The 18770-nt window shown below is 45.5% G+C and overlaps 1 protein-coding gene across 1 annotated transcript in view; it reads right to left on the bottom strand.

Moving 5' to 3' along the window:
* The window catches only part of LOC147025846 (switch-associated protein 70-like), a 91975-nt gene that overhangs the window by 10359 nt on the left and 62846 nt on the right, over positions 1-18770 (bottom strand). Inside the window, exons 7-11 of the mRNA XM_085880722.1 lie at positions 15441-15622; positions 15014-15121; positions 6690-6856; positions 5917-6115; positions 4719-4815 (exon numbers count right to left, since the gene is read on the bottom strand). Of these exons, the coding sequence (XP_085736848.1) occupies positions 4719-4815; positions 5917-6115; positions 6690-6856; positions 15014-15121; positions 15441-15622 (753 nt within the window). The remainder of the gene's footprint in view (positions 1-4718; positions 4816-5916; positions 6116-6689; positions 6857-15013; positions 15122-15440; positions 15623-18770) is intronic.

The raw sequence follows: 18770 nt of genomic DNA, 5'->3' as shown, positions 1-18770 counted from the left end.
AAATGGATCAGACTCTACTGAACCACGATTGAATAAACTAAACGAGATCAACACGCATGTAGAAATGGCAAAAAAATAAAATCGAAATTTTTTTTTTAAAAAAAAGGTGCAAAAATGTTTTTTTTCCTCTCAAATTTTTTTTTGGTTGTAAATGACTTAGAAGATATAGAAATGCAAAAACAAAAATTCAAATATTTTTTCAAAATGGCCACCATAGCGGCTATATTGGACTTTGGATCAAGTCCAAAATCTAATGGCATGATCCTTGGACCATACCTAATCCCCCCCACCAAGTTTCGTCGAAATCCGTCCAGGAGTTTTTCAATAATACTGTTCACAAACAAACAGATGGGTGAAAACAGTAACCTCCATCCATCTTCGATGGCGGAGGTTAGTAAGAGGCCAAACTGTGTCCGTTTGTGTACGATTATCTCCCATTATGAGATTTTTCTTTTTTCTAACGCACCGTAGGTTGTAATAATCAGAGCAGCATACGGGAACGAAGATAAATTTAACAATGAATCATCATCTGACAGTAAATGGCGTGCGGAGATCCTGTAAGATCTAGTCGACGCAAAACAGTTAATAATGGTGCCCAATGTAAAATGATGGACAAAAGTAATCGTGCCGAAAGGCTGAGAAAGGCGATGACATTGTGCGAAAAAAAATCGAGTTAGCCAACGTGAGTCAAATATCCTTTAAAGTGTTCCCACTCCACAAAGTGCAAAAGGCTCATTCCAATCCCATGATCATCATATTGAAAGTATTGGGAGAAGGGGAAAATAAATAGAAAAATAACAATAATAATTTTGAAAAACACGCTTCATGTTTGGATCGAGGACCAAACAGAAAACATGCAAGATCTTTTTACCCTTCTTCAATGTGACAATGCAGCAGGCGACTTCGTCATGCTCCTGAATATCCAACAGCCAAGGCAAGTTCTACATCCCCATCTCTCTAACCTCTACCCCACCCACTCTCACAGCATCATCATAATCTCTGAGCTAAGGCTTGTGTTTTCTATTTTCAGCAGAGTACAGTATGAACGAGTATGTAATATGTTAACCTTCACCCACCTCGCTGTTTTGGAATAAATTTAAAAGGTAAAAGACTTGTGTTTTTCTTTAATTACCTCAATCAGTGAAGATGGATGGAGGTTATGTTTCCACCCCTGTAAGTCTGTTTGTGTGTTTGTGAACAGGATATCACAAAAAAGTTGTGGAGGGATTCAGACAAAATTTGGTGGAGAGCTTGGGTATGTGACAGACTAAATTATTAGATTTTGGTGAAGATCCGGATCCGGATCAGTGAATTTTTTAAGTGATTTTTTTCACCATTGATAGGGCCAAAAACAACATATAGCACAATATCTCTTATGGAGGAATCCAGATGAAACTTGGTGAATGAATTGGTAAGGTGACAAGAACAAGCTGATTAAATTTTAGTTCAGGTCCAGATCCAGATCCGGCAAATCAATGGGATACAAAACGTAAACTGTTCAGCCTGGTAGAGTAATGCGCTCTACCGTGTGCCATTCTAGTTACCTCCGCCCACGGAAAGTGGACGTGGGTTATGTTTTCACCCTTGTCTGTCTGTGAACAAAATATCTCAAAGTAGTGGACAGAACTTGGGTATGTGACAAGGACAAAATTATTCGATTTTGGTGAAGATCCGGATCCAGATCTAATATTTTTTTAAAAGCGATTTTTCACCATTGAGAGATAGGGCCAAGAACGACATATTGCAGGATATCTCAAAGTTATGGACAGATTCGGACGAAACTTGGTGGATGAGTTGGTTAGATGACAAGAACAAGCTGATTAAATTTTAGTTCAGGTCCGAATCCAGATCCGGCCTATCAGTGGGATACAAAACAAACTAATAAGCTTTGTGGAGGTATGCGCTTCACTGAGTGCCCTTCTAGTTCTCTTTATTTATCCCCTATCCTACAAGCTTTGTTTCTCCTTTTGTACTCGTTCTTCAGCATAAACTTTTTTTTTTCCACGTTCTTGTTACGAAATGTCTTGGCGAAGAGTTCCTGCAGAAGAGCTGTGGGCGTTTTGAGATCCATGTCATTATACAGATGACTCAGAAGCTCGGAATGAGGAAAACTGCTTCACATTTCACAGTGCGGACACACAGACATGCCACACAGCGACTCGATTGAACTGGAACAATCCAGAATTATTTTATGGTCACGTGAAAGGTTGACCCTCTGCCTAAATGGGATGCCATAATCCCTTTGCCGAAAAAAGGCAACCTCTCTCTTCCATCTAATTACAGAGGCATAACATTGTCACCTTTTGCCTCAAAAATCTACAATTCTATGCTGCTAAATAGGATTACCCCTCATTTTGATCCTATTCTCCAACAAAACCAGAATGGTTTCCGGAAAGGCAGATCTACAACACCTCAGATTCTTGCCTCAAGGAGGATCATAGAAGAACTAAAGATCTCGAAGCAGAAAGCAAGCTTAGTATTTGTGGATTTCTCCAAGGCCTTTGACAGCGTCAACAGGAAGGCCATGCTTCAAATTCTTTTGAACTATGGCATCCTCGAAGAAACAGTGCAAGCAATTGCCATAATGAACAACAACTCCTCGAGCTCTGTTCAAAGTATGGATGGCCCAACCAAGGAGTTTCTCACAACAGCAGACGTCCTCCAAGGGGACACCCTTGCTCCTTATCTTTTTATTATAGTTGTGGATTACATTCTCAGGCAGTCAGTGGAGACCATGAAAGAGAAAGGAATTGACATCAAGCCAAAAAGATCAAATCGTGACAGAGATAAGCATCTCACAGACCTTGACTATGCAGATGACCGCCTTAACGACACTTTTGAAGGATGCTCAAGACCTTCTAATTTCTGTTGAGGATGCTTCAGCTAAGGTCGGTCTGTTTCTAAATGCCAAGAAAACAGAATACATGACAGTAAATGAGGATGCTGATCATCTACCAATGTTCTCCAAGGATTGCTCACAACTAAATGAAGTCAAAGACTTTAAGTACTTAGGGTCTTATGTCGCCGACTCCAAGAAAGACTTCATATCATGCAAAGATCAAGCCTGGAGTGCATGTAACAGGTTGCAGCACCATCTGGCAGCCTAACATTTCAAGATCTACCAAACTTGCATTCTTTATAGCTTGCGTAGAGAATCTACTCTTATATGGATCAGACATGGACCATGAAGAAGGCCCTGCAGGACCGGCTCGATGGCACATATACTCGGCTTCTGATGAGAGTTCAGAACATCAGCTGGCAGGAACACAGAACAAAAGCAGAGATCTACGGAGACATACCACCCATTTCTACCATCTTCGCACGTCGCAGAACACATTTTGCTCGTCACTGTTTCCGCACCAAAGACCAAATTATATCAGACGTGATCTGCTTGAGATTGCCTTGCCCAACCAGAGGAAGAAGGCCACTGAACTACATCGACTGCGTAGAAAGGGATATCCAGCATGACATAGCGGACTTGCAGACACCAACGATGGACAAAGACTCATGGCGCGACATTGTGAACTCTATCTCAGAAGCGTCCGCTGAGTAGTACGAGTGGAAAGGTCGACAGTTAAAAGGTTTCAAAGGCAATCAGATGAAGTGAGCTGTCGTGCTCAAGGATTATTCCACTTTAAGAATTCAGATTACTTTTGCGAGTGGGAAGAGGGATGAAGTGAAGGGCAGGGCACAGCCTGAGCTGGCATTTGGCCATTTTATAATACGAGTTCCCTTCCAAGGAACTTCAACACAAGGGGAGACCATTGGGCCCATCAAGCCTGCGCAATGGTTGCGAACCTATGGTTGTTTATCCGTGCTCGAACCTTTTTCAACATTGAGCCTCAAACAAGGGCACAGACCGGCCTATTTTTAGTGTTTAGTCTTTGGTACAATTCAGCCGGGGTCAGGTATGAACCGTTGACCTCCCAGACTCAGAGCAGTCACTCTAAGTCCAACACAACAGAGTCTGGTTACAACAATAGTTTACTTTCAAGGAACTTCAATGCAGGAGGAGGAGACAATTAGAGGCCCATAAATCCTGTGCAACAATTGCTTGTCAATGCTGCATCTTTTTTTTCTTTTCTTTTTTTATGCTGAAGGTCAAGTAAGGTTAGCAGCACGTACCATTTCAGTCTTTCGTATGACTCTGCGGTGGTTTTAACCACCGACTTCCTAAACTCACAGCGGAAGCTCTAACCATTATGCCTGGTTTCGATATATATTTTGCAAGACCTAGGTTTCGACGAGCATTGCTCGACTTTAATTGGCCTTGAATGATGTGTTCCCCACGGTGCATTTGTACCACCACAATGATGACAGGATGGCCTCGAGGTATGCACACTCACCTCTAAGCTGTCTAGCCTGGGTTTGAATCCTGACCAAGATATAAAGTGTCATCCCAGTGTTTCACAGGCAGGGTGATTCAATGTGTGCGCTGTCCCTCAGGTGGACGTTAAACGGGTGTCCCATCTGCCAGCATTCGTTTGTGCATGTAAAAGATCCCACAGTGTCCTTCGCGAAGAATAGGCGAGCTATCGCCGGCACCATAAACAAATTACAAATTCCTGCCCTAACCAGCAGAGGGCACTGCATCAGTGGCACAGCCGCACCCTCGGCCAATAATGCTACCCCGCAGTGTTGTGCTGCACACGAATGAAGAAAGAACCACTGCAGTGCAAAATGAACAGTTAGATTCCGATTTCACAAGGAGTCCTCACCAGGACAGATGGGGCGCAGGAGCATTTCGCAACGTTTCACCCGATCGCGCCAGCTTTGCGTGCAAGTACTTGCAGAAGCCAATTTCTCGGATACTTCCTGCAGACCACGGAAAACATCACAATTTCACAGGCAATCATCTTGGCTCTTGTGCAGAACCTCATTCTCAATCCGTGTGTCAAATGTGCTCATCAACTTAAATGTCCCTTTAAACATTTCTGCTTTTAAACGTACTACTGTGATTACACACCAATATTTTTGCTACCTTACAATCCACCCATGGTCAATTTACTGAATTTTACACTTTCCTTGTATCTACCACCAATACAATAAGAAAATAAGAGCATATAGCAAATTTCGCTAAAGTAGAACGGTGGCCATTTTGCAAAATGGTCGCTGAAGCTGACCAAGGCACAATCTCGGGTGGCTCCTCCAGATCTGGAATTGTTCGGAATACATTATTCAACATGTGTACCAATTTTGGTGCTTTTATGCAAATTTAAACAATTGATCTGAAATATCAGACTACGCTGCTGGACTATGACAACCCGATGTGAATGAAGAATTACATTTGTGATGTTCATAACCCATGCCAATAAACAAAACGACATAATAGGTGGGGTGCATGGATGGTACCACAATAGGTACATGGGCCATAATAGTAGCATGTTCCATTAACGATGGTATTTTTGTTCAGAATTAATGTGCGAGGCGAGACTTTGCACTCTACGAGTGCCGTTCTAGTTACCGCTGTCCACCGAAGGTGGATGGAGGTTATGTCACCCCTGTCTGTCTGTGTGCAGGATATCTGAAAAAGTTGAGGACATATTCGGAGGAAATCTGGTGGGCAGGTTGGATGTTTGACAAGGACGAACTGATGAGATTTTGGTGAAGATCCGGCTACGGATCCAGACACCATAATGTTGGTATACCATAAGAGGTATGCGCTCCACCGAGTGCCCTTCCAGTTAGTTATGCATTTTAAATGTTTTTTAATCACGTTTTCTTTATTATTTTTTAATATTTTCCTTTTTCTTTCTTTTTTGTTAAAGTACATTTAGATGTTGTTCAAAATGAAAAGTGCTGTTTTGGAAATCAACTTGATCATTCTGTGCCACGCTTGCTCACCTCTGCCCGAAACAACACCGAATTAAATGCCCCACAAGTGTTCACACAAATGAGCATTTCCAGCATAGGTACCTGATGCTTGCGCTGTGCTTCCTCCCGTTCAGCCTCAAGCTTTTGCAGCTGCTGGTTGGCGTTTTCCAAAGCTTGCTGCCGTGTGATGCTCTCACGCTCGAGCTCGGCCTTCTCACGACGTGTGACGCTCAGCTCCTGTTCCTGCTCTTCCTGCAAGCGCTCCAATTCCTCACGCTTGCACGCCTCATCGTGCAGCAGCCTGCCAACACGACAGACATCAAGAACAGCTGTTTTGCTTTGAGGGAGAAAAACTCTGGATAACACATGCTGTGGTATTTAGGATGATCAGATTTTCCACATTCCTCTCCATTTCTATCGAAACATACAAAACAAAACCTCACTTGCAAAGGGCAAATATTACTGAGAAGCTGCGTTTTCTATTTGTATGGAGTCAGGAAGCAATAAGTCCATTCATGGCTGAACAACGCAAACAATTTATGCCCCCACCCCCCATAGTGATCCATCGATGTGTGCCGTCACTCGGATGGACGATAAACCAGGCGTCACATCTGCCGGCATTAGTTGGTGGACGTTAAACATCACACGGTGTCCTTCATGAAGAGAATGCAAGCTATCGCCGGCACCATGGCCAAAATCCAAATTCCTGCACTGACTTCCTGTGTCGGAGTGTTGACCCGTCAAATATGGTAACCATAGCCATATATAAACTGCTTCGGCAGCACTGACGCTCTGTATAGAGCATGGTTCAGCATCTGATCTGAAGCCCCTCAAGTTAACACAGCAAAAATCAAAAGGAGAGAAGTGTTGATTACCTGGCCTGGAGCTCATGCGCGGCCTCCTCCTCGTGCTTGGCCTGGCGCTCCATTTCGAGTGCAGCAGACAGCTGCTGGTACATCTCTTCAAGCTCACGGATGCGCTCCTGGTGTGCTTTTGTCTCTACTTCTTTAGCCTTAATCTCTACTTCCATCTCTGCTATCACCTGTGCAGAGAACAAATGGAAAAGAAGGTTTTAACCTGAATGTGAAAAGCACCAGGAAATACACAATTCAAAATGGATCTCCAACCGGCTCATTCTTCAAGACCTGGTGGCACCTTGTCAAGTCTGTCTCTGGAGTTTTCTCCCTCCCCCCTCCATCCCATCCTTTACTTTAAAATGGCACCACAGCAGACTCTGCTTATAACAAGGCCAAATGCCTCAATTATATGTTTGCTTCCCAATATTGTGTTCCCAACCTCTCACTTCCTACACCAACCCTACCGTCGCATATCCAACTGCTCCTGGGTAATGCCTTTCCCACTTGAGTAGGAGAAGAAGTTTCTAGAAAATCCCAACTGACTCTGCAATAGCCAGAAGGCAGAAGGCAATAGCCGATTTTCATATCGATATTTTTCAGGATACCAGTATATTCAGAATTCCTTTACCGGTATATCGGAATGAAAAATATCGATACATCGCCAGATCCTACCGAGTAGTGGATGAATTAGACATGGTGAGATGAAATTCTTCACCATGTTCTCAACAAACGGGTAAATGCACGTGTGGCGCCAACCTAAAGAACTCAACAACAGTGAAGGGTTCTGGTGGTTCTGTAATGTTGCGGGGGCACATTTTCCTGGCATGGTTTGGGTGCAGTCATTCCCTTAGAAGACAAGGTCAATGCCAATCGCTACATAATGGTACCGAGTTATCATCATCACCCCATGTTGCAGCATTTCTTTGCTGCCTGGAGAGGTGTCTTCCAGGATGACGATGCCCCCATCCACAGAGCACGTGTAGTCGCCCAATGGTTTCATGAGCACGACACTGATGTTATCAATATGTCATGGCCTTCTCAGTCACCACATCTGAACCCAATCGAACATTTATGGGATATTCTGGAACGACGTCTGAGACATCGTTTTCCACCTCCAAACAGGTGTCAGTTGATTGACTTTCTTGTGGAAGAATGGTGCCGCATCCCTCCTGCAGAATTCCAGACTATGGTGGACTCCATGCCACGACACATACAGGCCGTATTGGCCGCATGGAGTGGCCCAATGCCCAATCAAGTGACTTTACATTGTTTCCGTTTTTGTGTCCACTAACTATACTGAACAAAAATATAAACGCACCAACCTAAATATCTAAGTCAAGATTGCCATTATGGGAAAATGGTCAAACCGATGATATGTTTGAGCAATGGTTCCTTTGTTTTGCTCAAGACAGATGTTCCCATTGAAATTGACCACTCTGAGTGTGTGGACTCACACGTTGAGTAATCCTTCCCACGAACACCATGGGGCTTGACAGAGTGATGGTCAGTGAGCGTGACCAGGACACAAATACTCCCTATCGCTTGCCCTATAAAAGGCCTCCCCAAAATGTGGACTGGTACCAAATGTCAACATGCCACAGATGTCACAAATCTTGAGGGAGCGCGCCATTGGCATGCTGAATGCTGGGACGTCAGTACGGGCCGTTGCAGCACACTTCAATGTCCACCACTCCACCATTAGCCGCCTGAGAACGCGCCTCAGAGAGACTGGAAGCACTGTGAACCGCCCACATGCCCGGCGACCACGTGTGACCACCGCCGGTCAGGATCGTCACATGAGGCTGCAACATCTCCGGGATCGACTCCGACCAGCCACGAGGACTGCCGATGAGACTGTCGGGCTGCATAACAGGCGCATTTCAGCCCAGACGGTGCGTAACCGCTTGAGGGAGGCCAACCTCCGAGCCGCCGACCACACCGGGGACTCGACCTGACTGCAGTCCGGGTCAGACCCGACTGAACTGGGCCAATGTTCACTTGCGCTGGACCCTCGCACGATGGAGGAGAGTGCTGTTCACCGATGAGTCGCGGTTCCAGCTGTATCGGGCTGATGGCGGACTCCGCGTCTGGCGTCGGGCTGGGGAGCGCTACATTGACGCCAATGTCCTTCGTCGGGTGTCACACGGTGGTGCCAGTGTTATGGTGTGGGCAGGCATATGCCATGGAGAGCGCACTCAGCTTCATTTCATTGAAGGCAACTTGAACGGGCAGCGGTACAGGGACGAGATACTCAGACCCATCGTCGTGCCGTTTGTGCGCCTTCACCATGTGACGTTTCAGCACGACAATGCTCGCCCCCATGTTGCCAGGATCTGCATGGATTCCTCGGTGAGGAGGACATTGATGTCCTCGACTGGCCTCCATATTCTCCCGACATGTCGCCCATCGAGCACCTTTGGGACGTTCTTGATCGACGCGTACGACAACGTTACGCAGTCCCAGAGAACGTCCGCCAGCTCTGCGTGGCTCTCCAGGAGGAATGGGAAAACATCCCTCAGGCCACCATCGATAATCTGGTGATGTCCATGCGCCGGAGATGCACCGCTCTGCGCGACGCCAACGGTGGACACACCCGCTACTGACTGTGTGAACTCTGACAGTGACAATGACACCTCGGTTGTGTCGGCTGTTGTAGCGCAAAGACTGTCGCCAGAATTCTCAAGGAACTCTTTGAAATTTAATGCTCAATTGTCATGGATTCTATAACCAAATTATTGTGAAGATTTAGTATTAATGAGTTTGAGGTAAAATAGTAACAATCGCTTGGTGCGTTTATATTTTTGTTCAGTATATATATATATATATATATAGGAATCCAACGTGGAATCCGAGCACGATGAGCTACTCATAACTGTTCAGACCGGAATAACAAACAGGCAATGGAATGAAAGAGCATCAAACAAAAGGTTACATTTCAAACAAAACGAAGTACTTTAATCGAGAAACGATGACTGCTTTCTTTCACAAGCATTTCATAACCCATACCCCTGCCTCCACCCCACCCCCTCCCAATATCTCCTTCCACAATCAATGTACTACTTCCGTGACCACTGCAATCTCATCTCGCCCCATGTCACTCAAGCTATTTTTCCTTTTACTGTCAATCGCAGCTAAATTTGTAAAAAATAAAAAATAAAAAAAACTCATCATCTCACAAGTTTGACCTCAATTGCCCGATTTAGAAAACTTCAACTTAACCAAATAAGGCAATTTGATTCCAAAAGACAATTTCAATAAACGGCTCAATGTTTCAGACTGATCAACAACTTTATATGGTTTCTGCTCTGCAATCGAGAGTCGTTCTTGCAAGCAACAGACGAAGAATCAATACGAAGTGTTCTTGATGAAGACAAAATGACATTATTCTGCAATCATTACAAACGAGTTGTCCAAGACACAGCTGGAAGTCCAGCCAAAGGGCTGAGATACTACACGCATGCAACAGATGCAATCACCTAACCCCTGTGTAATAAAATCGACCACGTGGTGCTGCGTACAGAAAAGCACCACCACGTTCAACAAAAGCAGAAGGAACCCCCAACGTGGTTGCAAGGCCAGGCCCGATAAGGCTCTGCCGGTTTCCTGCCAGGCCGGTTTCGCAAAAGCAGTCAGCTCTTTGCAAAGGTTGCCGTGGTTTTCCAGAATAGAGGGATAACCAAAGGTTTACTCGGTCTCCTTTGCACGAATTAACTCGTAAGGACTGCGCAGGATGAAATGTGGTAGTTGCACCATCTGTAACAGAGATGTGCGCAAGACTTTTCTGCACAATCCCTTTTTGGGATCGGAGCAATTCTCGACTGGAGACGGGTGGTGGGGAAGGGAGAAGTATTTTCTTCAATAAATATTGCTCCCTTGGGCAATTTTAGAAAGAGGAAAGTTGATCACCAAACTTCCTAGTTTTACGGAACAAAATTGTCGACTTCAATGGAACATCAAACCCAGTGAAAACTCGGGCGGCTTGAAAAAGCATCGGCTACAAATACGTTCTTCTTCTTATTCTTCTGCGACCATAATTATTCCCATGTTCTTGTGGGATTGGCTGTGAGAAGTTTTGGCTTAAGTCTTTCACGTCGAAGGTTCGGGCAGGAATTTAGAATTTGTTCATGGTGCCGGTGATAGCTCGTCTACCCTCTGTGAAAGACACCGTGGAATCTTTAACGTCAACAAACTAATGTCGGCAGATGTTTACCAACTATGCCTGTTTAACGGCCATCCGAGGGATGGCACACACACTGATGAATCACCCTGACCACGAGACACTGGTAAGACAGTTTATAGCTGGGCCAGGATTCAAACCCAGGATAGGTAGCTGAGAGGCGAGTGTGCATACTTCGAGGCCATCCTGTCAGCCCAATACGAATACAATGTTCCTTTGTTTAAAATCACTTCGCTCGCATTTGTGACCAGAAGGGTGGGAAACAATACAATCCAAGACATCGTCATTTTCAAACAGAAACTCAACGTTTGACTCGATGCTGTGTTTCTACGCCAAGGTTTGGAACATGAACAGCACATCTGATAAAATAACCTGATACGAAGCTACTTCAACCATATGTAGCTACTCTGAGCATAAATATGAACCAAAGTCAGAGATCAACTTAACTTGCACAGCAATGTACACGGTTTCATAAAGATTGTTACAACTTTGACTTCCTGTCATTTCTTTATTTTTTTGACCAATACCATTTTCCTTTTCAGGGTTTGGTGGTGTTACTGTGGTGTTTGTTCCATGGGATTTCTAGCTCAACTATGCCACTGACAGACAGTGAAGCAGAAGACAAAAGTGGGGGCTCTGTGGTGTGAGACTAAATCATATGTAGACACCGGCCGGAGGTTCTGCCGGGAATACGACCTCAGAACACGTGATGGACCCACAAATTGTGCCATTCAACATATTGTGAAACATTTTGAGCACAAGGGTACAGTGCACAACCAGAGCAAGGGCAATAGTGGCAGGCGAGCATCAGAAATCAAGAGCCAAGCCAACAGACACCATGCGGGATTTGCAGTGGACAGTCCCAAGAATTCCCACCACTGGTGCTCCCGGGAGCTAGGCATCAAACCAACATCAGTCTGGTGTATCCTCACTAAGGAACTGAAGCTTTTCTCACACATCATCTCTATTAGGCATCAACTGAGTCACGATGACATGAGAAGGAGACTTGATATGTGCAATTGGCTCAGCGACAGAATGGAGTGGGACCCAAACTGAATCAACCTGATCTGGTTCAGTGATGAAGCCCAATTCCACTTGAACGGTGCCATCAACAACCACAACAACATTTTCTGGGGGGGCAGAACCACATGAGATCACTGAGAGGTACCTGAAAGGGCCGTAGGTCACATGCTTCTGCGCCTTCAATGTCAGATGGGGAACACTAGGGCCTTACTGGGTTTGAGAATGACAACGGCAGGACGGTGACGATCAACGGTGAGCGCTACCGGGCCATGCTCAGAAGTGCCATAATGATCGAGCCCAAAATGTCACCCCAAACCAGCTCAGCATGACCTGGTTGATGCAGGATGGTGCACCCCCACATACAGCTGGTGACACCATCACTTTCCTGCAGTAGCTGTTCAGAAACCACCTCGTCACCCTGGGTATCGCTCATGACTAGCCCTAGCATGACTAGCTCATGACTAGCACGCCACAGCCCAGACTTTAACCCTCTGAACTACTGGTTTGGGGGTGGGGGGTGCCAAGGGCTCTGTCTACAACAACCGCCCTGCCACACTGGATGATCTGAAGCAGGAGGTGCCAGACTACCTCCAGGCCGTGCCACATGAGACCTACAGGAAAGTGGACACAACTTTGGTGTCAGGATCAATGCCTGCACACGTCGAGAACGTCAATTACAAGGATTTTGCGTAAATCCCAATTTCAGACCTTGGGCTCTCATGAACTCAAGCAGTGACTTACTGTGATAGCAATCAGTGATAGAAAACACCATGTCATAAGCTTTCAAGAAATGTTTGGTTCACATTCCTGAGGTTTCTGTTTCGCTGTAAATAAACATTTAAAGTTGCATCGCTCTTTTTGAAACACACTGTACTTTTCTTCATTGGCATGCAAAAGTTGAATTTGAGATTATAACAATCATCAGCCTTGTTCATAATTTCCACCTCGCAACCTTTGCACGAAAAGCCAAATTGTTGCCTGTTGACAGAGACGAGGGTAGTCTCACTCTCCAACCCGATCCCCTCTCACATACTTCCCTCCTCTGTGCTGTTAATTGTACTGTACTTGGCATCAATTGCACACCGAACTGATTTCCATCATTAAAACAGTTTTCATCTTCCTCGTCATAGCTCATAATAATTTTGTATGCAGCCTATGGCTGCTGGTTGCATCATTTTCTGGAAGCGTGGCTGTGCCGCTGATGCTGTTCCCCTGTTACCAGTAAGCTGGTGCTCGTATTGCAGACCTCGGAAGGATGACAGGCTGAGTCAATGCACCTGGTGTTATTTAGGGGAACAAGAGAGGTTCGAACTCAAGACCCTAAGATCTTAATCCAGCCACCTTCAGCATTTAGCCGAAACCAGGCTTCTTTGTCCGAGCTCGTTTTGACCGATTGAACATTGGTACACCTTGGTAAGACGCGAGATGATACAGGCTTGCAAATATAACCTCTGTTCGTGTTCGATTGTTTTTCAACATGAAGACTGCAACAAAAGCTCTCTCTGCCACTTCGACAACCATCGCCCCTTGGCAGGGGAACCTGGTGGTTTTACTGTTTTCTACGAGCCTTTCAAAAACGGTGTGGACTTTCTTTGTCCTGATTCTTTTCCTGAAAATGAGCTGGAGTTGTGGAAAATAAAATAAAGAAACATTATGTTCTGTTTTTTTCCTCAAATAGCTGTGTATCCTACCTATTTCACAAAAGGACGAACCACTCCATCAGCTCCCTCCAAAGTAAGTTAACACACACACACACACACACACACACACACACACACACACACACACACACACACACACACACACACACACACACACACACACACACACACACACACACACACACACACACACACACACACACCACGTCCTATCAATTCCACTCACATTTCCATAGTTTTTAGCTCACCTGGACTTCAGTCAGGTGAGCTGATGTGATCGAGCAGTGTCCGGAGGTGAGTGAACGAGTCAATGATCGAGTCAGTCAGTCAGTAAACACTTCAGTCATTATCGCTTGAACCAAACACTATTTTGATGAAACTTGGCCACAAGCTTCATATCTGATGCCTAACAAAGGTGTATTGACCACATCAAAATCTGCGCTCATAAAGGGGGTCTATGGGGGGGGGAGGGGGTTTCACCCCTCCCCCCCCCAAAATAAGAATATGTATTTGCTTTCTTTCCTGAAATGACACACACAACTTTAATGAAACTTGACCACAACCTTCATCACCCATGATGTACCGAAGTGTATCGACAGCATCAAAATTTGCGCTCATTAAAGGGGTTCTACGGGGGAGTTTTTTTTTTTACCCAAAATAGGTATTTGCTTTCTTCTCAGAAACGACAATTTTGATGAAACTTGACCACAACCTTCATCATCAGTGATGTATCGAAGTTTGTTCGTGGCAATAATAATAATTTAAAAAAAAATCAAGCTCAAAGGGGGTCTGTGTGAAGGGGGTGGGGGGGGGGGGTGTTGAGTGACTTGCTCCTGATCCAGGTGAGCTTCAGGACAGGTGGTCCTATTTTTGATATTTTTCTGTGGCAGGTATTTCTGGCTCATCTTCAAAAGCAAAGCAGAACCAGTCACTTCTACATATCAGCAAGATAAACAGTTTGACAACATGAGACCTTCTAATCGCTCGTTTCTCAAACTCTCACAAATCAGCTTCAAAATCGCTTTCCCTTCCCCTTTGCACCCATTACGCACATCACATATAGAACTGAAAATTGGGCCGATGAACTTGAAAACATCCAGAAGCCTCGCTGGCAAGGTTATGCCTTCCAGCAAGCCTTATGGTTCTGCACTTGCAACTTGTTTATTACTTAATCATAAAACAAAGCAAGGAAAAGTTCTGAAGCTTCAATGGTGACGACTTCCTCATGAGAAGCTTTGTTAGCGAGCAACACTTGCCAAATGCTGAGCATTTGGTACACTCAGGTCGTCAGTTAATTTCCAACTTTTAATTGCCATTGAACTTTGAAACATACTTCGAAATAATGAATCCAACTGTTCAACCATGTAATGAGATTTCGATTCTCACTTCACAAGTTATCTTCATGATCCTGAATACGATATGTGAAAAACCTCCACCTGACGCATACGCCAGAGGGAAACATGAAAGGTTCCTTGACCAACCTTCTTATCATGAAGGAGCTCCAACTCGTACTTCTCCTGAAGTTCAGCATGTGCCTGTGCCCTTTTCTGCTCTTCCACCAATGCTCGCATCTCTGACTCATGCTGAGACTGTATAGATGTTTATGTGTTCGAGAAAATGGGGAGGAAGGGGGAGGGGAGAGTTCATTCAAAAAAATTGTTCATCGATGTTAAAAAAAAAAAAAAAAAATTTAAGCATAAACAATCGTAATCTCCACAAATGTTTTGCACTCATTTGTCCAGCTTCGTATATTTTCTCCCTCTGCACGGCTGTTGGCGTTTCTCCGTCTGCTGTGGTTCCTTTCGTTAAGTTGTGTCCTGATGCATCCTGTGTTCTAACTCTTTCACGAGCCATGACTCTGGATACAAAAACAAGCAAACAAAAATCATCTCAACATGGGCTGCAAACCTGTTGGAGATTCTCCAGCTGTTGGCGACTGCGCTCCTGCTCCTCTTTGAGGTCTGTCATGCGCTGCGCCAGCTGATCGCGTTCCTCCCCACGTCGTTCCCTCTGCTCACGCCGTCGGCGCTGCATGTCACGGGCCACGGATACGTTGCCAATTTCCAGCACTCGGATTACCGACTGGATGCCTTCATCCAGGGAACAACAAAGAAAATATATTGTGACGGTTTTGCGAAAGTCACTCCCCATGGCAAGAGCCCACAACATATAGCAGTTGCCGAGATAGTTATTTCGTAATTATTCATATTAGATAGCCTTCCTATTTGTATACCATGTCGAGGCTCGTGTAAGAGCAAACACACAGAACATATAACAAAGCAGGAGGCAGGAGGGGTGGGGAGGGAAGGACAAAACAGTGGGCAACAGGAGATCTGTGGAAGGGAGAGTGGATGGGGCAGGGTACACGGGGGTAAACAAGATGGGACTCTACAGGGACTTGCATGAAGGAAAACAGGGAAGTTGAAGGAGGTAGGTTTGGGATGGATTAGCAGGGGTAGAAAACATAAAGATTTTGGATGGGAGAAGATATGATATGGTGGTGAACAGCTGTTTTAAAGACCTGGAGGGAGAAGTGGGATTGAAGAGTGTGTGGAAGTTTGTTCCAGAGGCAGGAAAAAAAGAGGAATGAAAGAGTCAAGGTGAGCAGCGATTCCTGATTTTGGTAGTTTCACCGGAAGGGGGTTTTTGGAAGACCTTGAGTGCCCTGTGGAAGAACACAGACAGAGCAGGGGGGGGAGGGGTAAGGCCGGAGAGGAGATGGTAGAGAACAGAAAGACCACCGACCTGCCTGCGTTGAGAGAGAGAGACACCCAGACTCAGCTTCATTGCGGGAGAAACCACAGCGTGAAGTCGAGCTCGGTATGAGGCAGAAGCACCAACCCAGAGGGGAGAGCAGTGCTTCATCAGGCTGTGAATGAAAGCTTTGTAAGTGGTTGGAAGCTCAGGTGTGCCAAGGAAGGACTTTGCACGATGTAGGATGCCCAGGAGATGTGGCTTTTCCAAGAAAGATCGTGGCAGATATTGAGGGCCCAAAAGCTCAAATGACAAGACTTCTTCAAAAGAATTGTTGCAAAAGTAGATTTGGGAGGGGGTGGGGTTCCATCCAGACTGTCCTTTTGGAGAGATGTAATGAGAGTGAGAGAATTGTCAGGATTGAAAGGCATGTTCCAAGAGTTTGACCAGCATGTGATTTTGTCCAGGTCTGCAGAGAGTGAAGAGGCTGCTGCCTGCCGATCTGAGAGATGAGAGATGGTACGGCAGAGGGTGGAGTCATTAGCAAAGAGATAATGACGATTTTCCAGAGAGTCAGAGAGATCATTGATGAAAACCAGAAAAAGAACAGGGCCCAGAATGTTGTCCTGAGAAACTCCAGCCTGGACAGGAAGAGGAGATCATAGAGAGCCATTAAGAGCCACGCGTTGACTGCAACGAGAGAAAGTCCACGAGCCATGAAGGGAGATTGCTTTGGATACCATAAGAAGAGAGGTTGGTGAGCAGGGCAGGGTGCTAGACCGTATCGAGAGCTCGCAATCTGTCAAGGGAGATGGTTCTGATCTCATGTCTGGCATTGAGGACCTCCATCCATTGTTGGGAAAGCAGAAGCAGCATGTCCAGAGTTGAGTGACTTGGTCTGAATCAAAATTGATGCTCGAAAATCATGCCATTGGAGAAGAGGAAGGATTTCATGTCGGAAGCGATGATGGATTCCATGACCTTGCTGATGATTGGGAGCAGGCTGATTGGTCTGGAGTTGCAGGGATCCGATTTTGCACCTTTTTTATGCAGGGCAGTAATGTTTGCCAATTTCCAAGCAGATGGCAGATGACGTTGAGCAAATGAGAGGGTGAATAGAACAAAGGATGGGTGAGCAAGAGCAGCAGAGTAGGTTTTTAAGCTACGAGTGCTGATGCCGTCTGGACCGGTTGCAGAATCTGAGTCGAGGTTTGACAGCAAGCTCTCTACCTTGTCAGGAGAAAAGGACTCAGAGTCGAGGAACAGCTGGGTGTGACTGCATAAGGTGGGTAAGGAAGCGATGGGTTTGGGACACGGGAGATTTAGAAGCAAACACAGAGTTTAAGCATTCTTTTCGCATCCAGTGTTAGCTGTGCAGCCATTTGAGGTAAGAGAAGGGATGGAGGGGGAACAACACCAGAAACAGACTTAACTAGGCACCACCAGGATTTGGAGGAGGGAGACAGGTTTGAGAGTTCAGACTCAAGATGACAAAGATGTTGTTTCCTGGCTCTCCTGGCGGTAGATAAACACTTGTTCTGAGCTTTGTGGAAGGAACTAAGATTGCCTTCAGTAGAATTTGCCATTAATGAGGCAAAGGCAAGTTGTTTCAGGCCAACAGCCTCGCCCCAAGCTTCAGTGTACCATGGGCGGGAGGAAGGGTAGGACAACTGAAGACGAGATGGGATGGGATAAATCTGTGCACGAAAGAGAGCAAATTTCTTTGAAATAATTCCCCAGATAAGTTGATGTCAGAGATTGTAGAAATGGGAGATCAGTCGAGAAGTTTGATGGCTGCTTGGAGACCCCGCCAGTAGGCCTGAGTGAAATGCCAGAATCGTCAGCGCTGAGGTGGTTCTCTAATAAAGGCCAGAGAGATGTCCACTTTGACAAGCATATGGTCAAATGAACCGATTGCAGCAGAAGAACAGCAGCAGATATTTTCTGGGAAATTGGTCAAAATCAAATCCCAAAGAGATGGAGTACCGTTAGGTGAGATCCGGGTCGGGAAGTTCACAGATTGTGTCAGTCCCAATGAGTTGCAGAAGTTCTTTGCTGAAGTGTCATGGCAGGTGAGAGAGGTTCCCACACCCAGCCAACTGGCAACTGAACTGAAGTCACCACATATGAGGAAGAGAGAGTTTGGATGAGTGGATAGAAGTTGGTCCATGTTTTCAGTGAGCGAGAAGTAAATGGAGTCATGACTGTTTGGTGGATGGTACAGTACACATATAGTGCATGGAGGGCAGTGCATGGAGAGTGAGGAATGGAGTTTTTGATAAAGAGAGCAACTCTGCCACTAGGATGAGGCTCAGGTTTGTCATACCGGAGGAGGGAGTAACCAGGGAGAGATACTATGGAGTCAGAGACATCTTCAAGGAGGAAAGTTTCTGTTAAGCAGATCATGTCTGGTTTGTCAGTGGAAACCTGTATGGAAAGATCTGTCAGTTTAGAGTGAAGACTCTGGATGTTTGGGGTCCAAACTGTTAAGGAAGAGAGAGGGGAGGAGGCTTTGGGTGCAGGAGAGGGGAGGGGAGGGGGAGG

The sequence above is a fragment of the Eptatretus burgeri genome, chromosome 5 (genome assembly GCF_056783735.1).
Source record: "Eptatretus burgeri isolate ZD-2024b chromosome 5, Ebu_testis_v1, whole genome shotgun sequence".
NCBI lineage: Eukaryota > Metazoa > Chordata > Myxini > Myxiniformes > Myxinidae > Eptatretus > Eptatretus burgeri.
This window is presented reverse-complemented; position numbering and strand designations above follow the sequence as displayed.